The sequence below is a fragment of the Carlito syrichta genome, unplaced genomic scaffold (assembly GCF_000164805.1).
Source record: "Carlito syrichta isolate Samal-C Ts95f unplaced genomic scaffold, Tarsius_syrichta-2.0.1 Scaffold303037, whole genome shotgun sequence".
Classification (NCBI taxonomy): Eukaryota; Metazoa; Chordata; class Mammalia; order Primates; family Tarsiidae; genus Carlito; species Carlito syrichta.
The window spans coordinates 134,010-144,327 of record NW_007247133.1 but is presented as its reverse complement, the minus strand read 5'-3'; the positions used below and the strand labels follow the sequence as shown (position 1 = coordinate 144,327).

At 48.7% G+C, this 10,318-nt stretch overlaps 1 protein-coding gene across 1 annotated transcript in view; it reads left to right on the top strand.

The window, feature by feature from the left end:
* The window catches only part of RBPJL (recombination signal binding protein for immunoglobulin kappa J region like), a 10,484-nt gene extending 6,935 nt beyond the window's left edge, over positions 1–3,549 (top strand). The window contains exons 7-12 of the mRNA XM_008057512.1: positions 946–1,083; positions 1,510–1,619; positions 1,889–2,041; positions 2,795–2,950; positions 3,080–3,183; positions 3,276–3,549. Of these exons, the coding sequence (XP_008055703.1) occupies positions 946–1,083; positions 1,510–1,619; positions 1,889–2,041; positions 2,795–2,950; positions 3,080–3,183; positions 3,276–3,549 (935 nt within the window). The remainder of the gene's footprint in view (positions 1–945; positions 1,084–1,509; positions 1,620–1,888; positions 2,042–2,794; positions 2,951–3,079; positions 3,184–3,275) is intronic.
* The last annotated feature ends 6,769 nt before the right edge of the window (positions 3,550–10,318 follow it).

The window sequence follows — 10,318 nt, the reverse complement described above, 5'->3', positions numbered from 1 at the left end:
AAAAAAAAAAAAAAAAAAAAAAAAAAAAGAAGGAAAGAAAGAGAGAGAGGAAGGAGGGAGGGAAGAAGGGAAGGAGAGAGGGAGGGAAGGAAGGAAATGAAAAAGGAAATGAAACTGTGGCTCTGAGTATGTGCACTGGGGTGTAAGAGATCAATGTCAAGCCCTGAGAATACTGCATTGCTGTTTCACACCATCTGGTCTTTGCTTATACAGCCTCCTGTGAAACCCCTACGAACTTCAGACTCCCCATCTAGGAGTATAACTTCCTCCAAGAAGCCCTCCTTAACAGCCTTTACCATCATATTAAAATTTTATATTTATTATCCTGTCTTCCCTCCCAGACTATGAACTTTTCCAGAGCAGAGCTGGGTCTAATTCACCCTTTGGTGCCCAGTACCCAGCACAGTGCCTGCCACAAAGTAGACCCCCATAGTGACTACTTGATAAAATTCTGCCAGGAACGATGGCATGCACCTGTAGTTCCAGCTACTCAGGAGGCTGAGGCAAAAGGATCACTTGAGCCCAAGTTTCATTTCCTTTTTCATTTCCTTCCTTCCCTCCCTCTCTCCTTCCCTTCTTCCCTCCCTCCTTCCTCTCTCTCTTTCTTTCCTTCTTTTTTTTTTTTTTTTTTTTTTTTTGATCAGGGCCTCACTCTGTTGCCCAGGCTGGAGTGCAGCCTAGGCAACATAGAGACCTGATCTTTAATTTTTTTAAAAAAGTTCTATTGAACTGAAGGATACCCAGGCAGCAAAAAGGAACAGGCAAAAGTGCAGAAACAGGACTGCAGCAGGCATTAGATAAATAGCTGTGAACTATGAATTCCCAGTATGTCTAGGCCAGTGGGCATATTGACCTGGCTGGCACTGGTGACAGAGGACTGGAAATTGTCTGGCAAGTCCAAGGGACAAAGACAGTCCAGGGCACTGATTCCACCTCCCCTCACAGTGTGCATATCCTCGGGCTCAAAGGTCTCCCTGTTCAACCGCCTGCGCTCCCAGACCGTATCCACACGCTACCTCTCTGTGGAGGATGGAGCCTTCGTAGCCAGTGCGCGACAGTGGGCCGCCTTCACCCTCCACCTGGGTAATCACATCCACAGGTCCCCCGGCTGGGCCTGTCACATGCATTAGGTTATTTCGTCTATACCATAACTCTAAACTCTGCCCCATATAACTGAGACTCACAAACACTAAAAGCCTTGCCCATGGTCCCAGCAAGCCAGTGATTGATACAAGCTATTCTGTCTCCAATACCCATGCCCTTTCCCCTCATAGCAACTGAGCAGCCTGCCCCCAACCCCTGCCCCCAGGGGCAGACATTTGAGAGGATGGCCACAAATTATCTCCAGAATTAGAACCTTTCTTCAGCTTCAGCTACTCCCTTGAGTGCCAACCCTTCCTTCTAGGCCCATGTGTGACATGAGGAAGAGCCAGAGGCAAGAAGGCAGGGTTTGGGGAAGAAGCTTGGCGCCCCCGGAAAATTGTTCCTTCCTCTTTTTTTGATCCCCAGCTGATGAGCACTGTTCCCAGGGAGACTTCCCACCTCGAGAGGGCTATGTCCGCTACGGCTCCCTAGTGCAGCTGGTCTGTACTGTCACTGGCATCACACTGCCTCCTATGGTATGAGAGGGGGACATGGGAAGGGCGGCGTACAGGAGAGGTCCCCCTTTTACAGAGAGTATGGCCCACATACGCAGGGCTGAAGGGTGGGGCCCCAAGGCATGTTTTCACTTTGGGGCTACTCAGTGCTTTGTGGGACTGAACAGAGGTGAAGGGGAAGGGGGAATCTGCTAGTGCCCCCGTGCCTATCAGAGTAGCAGAGAGATGGCTGGGAAGGCAGCTTCTGAGCACCGAGGCACCTTGCCCCTACCATCATCCTTCCACTGTAGATAATCCGCAAAGTAGCCAAACAGTATGCGCTCCTTGATGTGGACGAGCCCATCTCCCAACTGCACAAGTGTGCATTCCAGTTTCCAGGCGGTCCTCCAGGAGGGGGTGGCACCTACTTATGCCTTGCCACGGAGAAGGTGGTGCAGTTCCAGGTGAGAAGTGGAGAAATACCACCACCAGGTATCCAGGAATGTGAAAATCCACAGAACCATAGATGTCAGATCATCATCATCGTCATCACAGTTACTGCTTACTGAGCAATACTGCTTGCCTCCCGTGGAATGTTAAAATCACTGACTCTTAGGACAGACTCAAAATATAGAAAAAGGGTTACAACTACTATTACTGAGCAATACTCCTCCCCAAAGAACTTTAGAATCATAAAATATTGGGATATAAAATTGGAGAATGAAAACAAAAATCATAATAGATAATAGTATTGAGAATTATTGAGCAAAGACTATTAGAATCATAGAATAATAACATATAGACTGTAGAAAATAATGATTTTTATTAGGCAATATTCCTCCCAAAAGAATATTATCATAGAAAGTTGAGACATAATTATATGTAGAAAATAATTATTGAGCAATATTCTTTCCCAAAGAATATTAAAACTGTACAATGTTAGGGCATAGATTTGCATATTAAAAAATATAACTCTAGAATCCTAAGAAAATAAGACCATTAGAAATCAACTAGCTTATTAACTCTTAAGTGAGAGAATGTCAGGGTCCTTTCCAGGCGCACAGGACAGGTGCACCACAGAGCCTAGGAATGGGACCGATTGAGCCTAAATGCAAAAGTACCAACACTATGTCACACACCCCCACCCCCATCCCCGCTTCCCGTTCCTGGTGGCCCCCATCCAGAGCCTCTGCCTCATCCCTCGGATCTCCTCACAGGCCTCTCCCTGCCCTAAGGAGGCAAACCGTGCGCTGCTCAACGACAGCTCTTGCTGGACCATCATCGGCACCGAGTCGGTGGAATTCTCCTTCAGCACCAGCCTGGCGTGTACGCGAGAGCCGGTCACTCCGGTGCCCCTCATCAGCACTCTAGAGGTGAAACGACGTTGGGGGGCGCTGGTTGGGGTGAGGACCCTCATGCACTGGGTGGTGCAGGTACTAGAGAGACAGGCGGCAGGTTCCCGGCCCTCTTCCCCCACCCCACCTGGTGCCAACCTCCCCCAGTTGAGTGGTGGGGGCGACGTGGCCACGCTGGAGCTTCACGGAGAGAACTTCCACGTGGGACTCAAGGTGTGGTTCGGGGACGTGGAGGCAGAAACCATGTACAGGTATGGGGAGGGGAGGCAGCCTCCCTCAGGCCGCGGGATGCGAGGGTACCTGACACCAGAGTCACCGCAGCCCTGACCCTGGTGCTCTCCAGGAGCCCGCGGTCCCTGGTGTGCGTGGTGCCCGACGTGGCGGCTTTTGGCAGCGACTGGCGCTGGCTGCGCACTCCCATCACGGTGCCGGTGAGCCTGGTGCGCGCCGACGGGCTCTTCTACCCCAGTGCCTTCTCCTTCACCTACACCCCCGAATACAGCGCCAGGCCAGGTCCCCCTGGCGCCCCGGAGCCCGCCACCGATGCCGACGCACTCCTCGAGAGCATCCACCACGAATTCACGCGCACCAACTTCCACCTCTTCATCCAGACCTAGGCGCGGCGGGCGCCCCAGGGGCCACCACTGAGGAGGGCGCCCAGGCCAGGCGTGGTCCGTGTCTCCCATTCCCAGGCCCCGCTTCCTTGCCACTATGCTTCGCAAGTGCATCAGAAAGTTCCCCCTGGAAACTTGAACTTGGGGTCTTCCCTGGTTGACTCCACCCTCCGTATACATACAGGAAGACAGCCTGAGTGGTGCTCTCTTTGTGTTCAGTGTGTGTGACTGTCCCTGTCCTTGTCTCTTCTCACTGTCTCTAAATCACTCTCTCTTCCCCATCTCTATGTCCGTCTCTATTTGCATCTCTGCCTCAGTAACTTAGTCTGTAGATCTATTTGTGTGTCCCTATCCCTCCATCTTTGATGTTTGTCTCTCTCCAGCTGTCCTTGTGTCTTACAATTTCACACATTCTGAGGAGCCACACCTGGGGCATTTCCCTTCTTGTCCCCTCTTGAAGAGAAAACAGTTTCACACACCCAGGCATGGAGCACAGTCTCCTGGGGCATAGCCAGCATGTCCTGGAGCCCAACATCCTGCCTGGAGTATTAGATCTAACCTGGAGCGCCAAGATCCATCTGGAGCACAATCTCACCTGGAGCATCTGGTCCCACCTAGAGTACTGGGTCTCATTTGGAGCACTAAGTCTCACCTGGAATACTAGGTCTCACCTACAGCACTGGGTCTTACCTGGAGCACTGGGTTCAGCCTAGAGCACTGGGTCCCACCTGGAGCACTGGGTCCCATCTGGATCATTAGGTCTCACCTGGAGTACTAGGTCTCACCCAGGATAAGGTTCTATCTGGAGCACTGGGTCTCACCTGAAGTATTAGGTCTCATGGAACACTAGGTCTCACCTGTAGCACTAGGTCTCACCTAAAGCACTGGGTCCCACCTCGAGTAAGGTTCCACCTGGAACACTGGATCTCATCTGAAGTATTTAGCCTCACCTGCATGCAACACTGGGTCTCACCTGGAGGACTAGGTCTCACCTAAAGCACTGAGTCTCACCTGGAGCACTGGGTCTCACCTAGAGGGAGGTTTCACCTGGATCACTGGGTGTCACCTGGAGCACTGGGTCTCACCTAGAGTACTAGGTCCCACTCTGAGTAAGGTTTCACCTGGATCACTGGGTGTCACCTGGAGCACTGGGTCTCACCTAGAGTACTAGGTCCCACTCTGAGTAAGGTTTCACCTGGATCACTGGGTTTCACCTGAAGTATTAAGTCTCACCTGCAACACTGGGTCTCAGCTGGAACACTGGGTCTCACCTATAGCACTACATCTGACCTAAAGCACTGGGTCTCACCTGCAACACTGAGTCACACCTAGAGTAAGGTTCCACCTAGAGCACTGGTTCTAACCTGAAGTATTAGGTCTCACTTACAGAACTGGATCTCACCTGGAGTACTATGTCTCACCTAGAGCAATGTCTCTAGAGCACTGGGTCTCTTCTGGAGCACTGAGTCTCACCTAGAGTAAGGTCCCAACTTGAGAACCTGGGGCACAAGCACCTATTCCTCCCTACACTCCCTATGGCCACAACCAGACACAGTAACCTTGCCCATGTCTGCTCTCTGGTCCAGCTTTGGTGGATGGGCAGGTGCCTGGGACAGTGGTCAGGTCTTGCCATCTTAGCTGTCCCCCAGTCACTTCTCCCACAGGCCTAGTAGGATGCAATCCTGAGGATCAGGGTTTCCTGTATGAAAATCAACCTCTATCTGAGGCAGAGTTTGCTCTGTATGACACCCCCCCCACGGAAGGAAAGGCCCCAGTATACCTCCCCCTACCCTCACACACAGAAAAAGGGACCTGCACAGAAAAAAAAGACTGCAAGTCTGATGGAGCAGAGAACCTAACTTCTCTGTATGGGACCCACAGACAAAAATCACAACCTATTCCTGATCAACCTACCTACTTTCTACCTAGGCTAGGCCCTACAGGGAAGGAAAACAAAACAAAACAAAACGCTAGAAAACCAGGTTTGCGCTGTTGGACACAGATATTGTGGGTGCCAACTACCTGTACCAGCCTCTAGTGGTGCCCCATGGGAGAAGTGGTTTGAAGTGTGGTTTCTTGATTCTAGCCCCCTGAGGAAGAGCTTGACCTCCTGTGGGAGAACTCATTTCCTGTAAGACTCCTCCCCCAGAACATGGAAAGTCCCATGAGAAAGAAAAAGCTGATGATACCCAGAAGGGAGGAAATGGGGTTTGCTCTTCAGAGTTCTCAAAGTCTTTTCTAAGTCCTGTCACCTGCCATCAGCAGGCTGAAACCCACTATGTGGGGTGAGGAAGAAGCTTGTTCAAAGCCTCGTGTGGCCCCTGGAGGTGAATCCTGGCTGGAGGATGAGTGGACTGGGAAATATGCCGAAATGAGTGCCTACCTCAAGAGAGTGTGTGTTCACTGTCCCATGGTGGTGATGAAGTAGGTAGCCACCGTAAGGAGCCTGAGAGGATGGTACCACATAGGGATCTGGGACTCACAAGCCCATCCAGCCTTGCCCTCAAGGCTTCATCCTTCACTCACCAAGGCAGATATCTCAGAGGCCAAGAGCCCAAGTTGACACCAAAGTCCAGGCCCAGCCCTCTCAGGGGATCCTACAATCCTTGGTGTTGCCAATGCACCCGCCTGGAAGTTTGTGAGCAAAGCTCCAACCCTGGCCTGTCTTTTGAACTCCAGTGGCTGAACTTGTTCTTGAAGGTCCTCCGAGCCTTGACTCCCTCTGACATTAAACTCCTTCCCTCTCCAACCCATTTGCAGCACCCAATCTTCTATCTTCTTTCCTCCACACCACCTAGTCACCAAGGCCTAAGGACTTCCTCTCCTTCCACACTAGAATGTGCTCTTTTCCTCTTCCTCCACTACTGCCCTACCAGGTCATATGCCACCTCCTCCAACATTGAACTATCCCAGGTGGAACCAGTGCAAAATGAAAATTTATGGCCCCTTTGTTCAAAAATGATTAAAGATTTCAAGAAAGTGACAGAAGAGGATTAAACCAAGTGAAGAGCCCTTTTAAGCACAGGCCATACACCCAGGCACGAGGCTTTCATGTTGTATTTCCACAAATCTCACTGGACCTTGTCTGCTACTCACCTTGGGTTAAAGGCTTTAATATGTGTCCATTGTCCCCTCTAGGCTATGAGCTTCATGTGGAAAGAGTTATTATCTCTGTGTGTTGGTCTGGTGTATTGGTTTACACCTGTAATCCCAGCACTTTGGAAGGACAAGCAGGAGGATCGCTTGAGGCCAGGAGTTCAAGACTAGCCTGGGCAACAAAGCAAACCCTGTCCCCTAAAAAACTATATATATGTGTGTGTGTGTGTGTGTGTGTACATTTTATATATATATATAAATATATATAATATCTGCATGCCCTAGAGGGTTAATCACAATGCCTTGCACATTGAGTTTGTGCTCAATAAATAGCAAATTACATTACTTTGCATCAGCAGATATTTGAGTATTGCTAATACAAAGTAAAACCAGCAGGTGGTACTGTTCCCCTCTCCAGCATTGCATTTATTCATTTATTTTTTTATTTTTATTTTTTATCTTTTATTTATGTTAGGTTCCTTAAAGATAACCTTTCTCATGCTCACAGGATTCTTTGGGGGTTTATACACACAATTCTATGTACTTCTAGGGAATTTCCAAACAATCTAAAGCCTATTTATGGATTAGTGTAGTTCTCTTTACATTAGAATCATTGTTCGAGCTACAAAAACTAGATATATAGGTCATACCACAGATCAACTGTACTAAAATCTCTGAGGGTGAAGCCCAGGCACTTGTATTGTTTGAAAACCCACCCCTGTGATTCTAGTGAGCAGCCAGGGTTGAGAATCATTTCTCTAAACCAGGCACAGTAGCTCATGCCTATAATCCCTGTAATCGCAGCACTTTAAGAAGCTGAGGTGGGAGGATCACTTGAGGCCAGGATTTCAAGATCAGCCCGGGCTACATAGCAAGACCCCCGTATCTCTACTAAAAAAAAAGGAAAGAAAGAAAGAAGAAATGATTCCTCTAGTCAGTATTTCCTCCTTATTTAGATGGAAAAACTTAGCCTACAAAAAAGGAGGCTAAGGTCACAGCAGGTTAATAACAGAGCCTGTCACTGATTTGAATCCTGTACTGCTAACATAAGTCTGGGGCTCTGAGGTTCTCCTAATTTTCATTCTACCTGAGTGTAGGTGGAGTGTGTGTTTTGCAGGAGGTAATAGCCAGGGGGAGGGGGGATTGAACGAGGATAAGGCCAAAAATTTCTGTTCCAAATCTCCCAGTTCACCAGATCTCAGGCTGCCTGAGTTTCCATCATTAACAAGCTAGTCTCTGGGTTTAAGCACACTTACTTATTAAGTAAGGCTTTCTAACCACAGTGTGGGTAAAATTGTCAGACACCTTCCTCCCAGAGAGGATGTGGACAGCTAAGGGCACAGATCTGTGAAGATGGCAAAAGAGAGAGCAGGTGTTTTAAGGGAAGTGAAACCCATAAGACACCTACAAGGTTTGGCCAAGGGCCATCTCCGAGTATATGCAACCAAAAATGGCCCCCTAGTCAGACTTGGCTCTGTTCCAGATCCAAGGGTCAAAGACAGGCAGGGTAGCAGTGGCACAACAGTGCTTTCAGAGGTTATGGTAAATACCCGCTACAGCTGGTTGATTGTCACCGGGGGGCACCTTCACCTTTGCTATCTAATATAGCTTAATCATAAACCTTGTGGCATCCCATCATATTTACAGGTTCTGCCCACACTCAAGGAGAGGGAATTGTACGGGTTGTATACACCAGGAGGCTGAAATCTTAGGGTCATCTTAGAATTTTATCTACTTCCCAAAACCTATAGGGAATCATTGGCAGAGGGAGATCTGTTTGACTTGTGGGCCTCTCCACACCCCATGCAGCAGTCAGAGCTTCAGAAGACGGGTAGGATCATGAAAAAATGGCCCAACTTTGCATCCCCTACTCAATTCTCAGAAATAGTATTGTACCAATCAGAGTTAACTTTCCAGATAGGTTAACCCCATTCAAGGCTGACCAGTGATGGGGCTCTGGCAACCAGACTTTAAGATGGCTTCCAGTGGGTCTTGTCCCCTGGTGCTCCTGCCCCTGGGTAATCTCCTTTCACAATGAATAGATCTGAACTGTGTGACCCATACGATATTATGGAAGTGACAGTGGGTGACTTCCAAGACTTGGTCATGAAAAGCATCATAGCTTCCATCTGGCTCTCTTGGATGACTTGCTCTGAGAGAAGGCAGTCACCATGTCACAAAGACAGTTAATCAGCCCTGCTAGTCCATGTGATGAGGATCTGAAACCTCCTGCCAATGGCCAGCACCAAATTGTCAGAAATGTAATTGATCCATCCTGGAAGTGGGTCCTCCAGCCCCCATCAAGTTTTCAGATGATTGCAGACCTGGCCAACATTTTGACTGCAACCTCGTGAGATCCTGAGCCAGACCACCTAGTTAAGCTGCTCCTTAGTTAGGTGCGGTGGCTCATGCCTGTAATCCCAGCATTTTGGGAGGTGGAGATGAGAGGATTGCCTTAGCCTAAGGGTTTAAGACCAGCCTGGGCAATTTGGCAAGACTGCATCTCTATAATAAATCAAAAAATTAGCTGGACATGATGGCACACACCTGGAGGTACTTGGAAGGCTGAGGCAGAATCATCTGAGCCCAGCAGGTCGAGGTGTGGTAGCTGTGAGCATGCCACTGCACTCCAGCCTGGGCGACAGAGACTCCAACTCAAAAAAAAAAAAAAAAGGCTCAGTGGCTCAGGGGCTCAGTCTATAATCTCAGCACTTTGGGAGGCCAAGGGGAGTGGATTGCCTGAGCCCACGTGTCTGAGACCTGCCCGGGCAATTTGGCTAGAACTCATCTCTACAATAAATAAAAAATTAGCTGAGGTGAGTGGATTGCCTGAGTCCATGGGTTCGAGACCCGACTGGGCAACTTGGCGAGACCTCATCTCTACAATAAATCAAAAAATTAGCCAGGCGTGGTAGCGCGTGCCTATAGTTCCAGCTACTTGAAAGGCTGAGGTGGAAGGATCGCCGGAGCCCAGCAGGTCAAGGCTGCAATGGCCGGGAGCGGCCACTGCACTCCAGTCTGGGTGACAGAGTGAGACTCCAACTCAAAAAAAAATAAAAAAGAAAAAGAAAAAATTAGCCAGGCATGGTAGTGTGCACCTGTAGTTCCCGCTACTTGAAGGCTGAGGTGGAAGGATTGCCGGAGCCCAGCAGGTCGATGCTGGGGGTGGCTGTGAGTGTGCCACTGCACTCCAGCCTGGGTGACAGAGTGAGACTCCAGCTCAAAAAAAAAAAATAAAACCTGCTCCTGAATTCACAGAAACTATATGAGATATTATTTATGTTACTATAAACCCCTAAGTTTGGGCATTTTACAAAACGCTAGATAACAAATTAGGGGCTTTCTAGAGTCAATACCTTACCTAAAAAGAAGGCACTAATGATGAGAATACCATTTATTTAGTACTTAACTGTGTGCCAAGCTGTAACTTACCTCCCTGTAAGCTATTGGAGCCACAAGGTAACACCTGGTGAAAGCTCTCTGAACCCAGAGGTCCTGACTCAGTCTTACACCATCCGACACAGCCCTAACAGAAATCCCTGCAACAATGGTATTGTTCTAAGTCAACAACATCCAATATAGTAGCCACTAGTCACTTGTAGCTGTTAAGTACTTGAAATATGGCTAGTGCAACTAAGGAACTATATATATATATATATATATATATATATTTTTT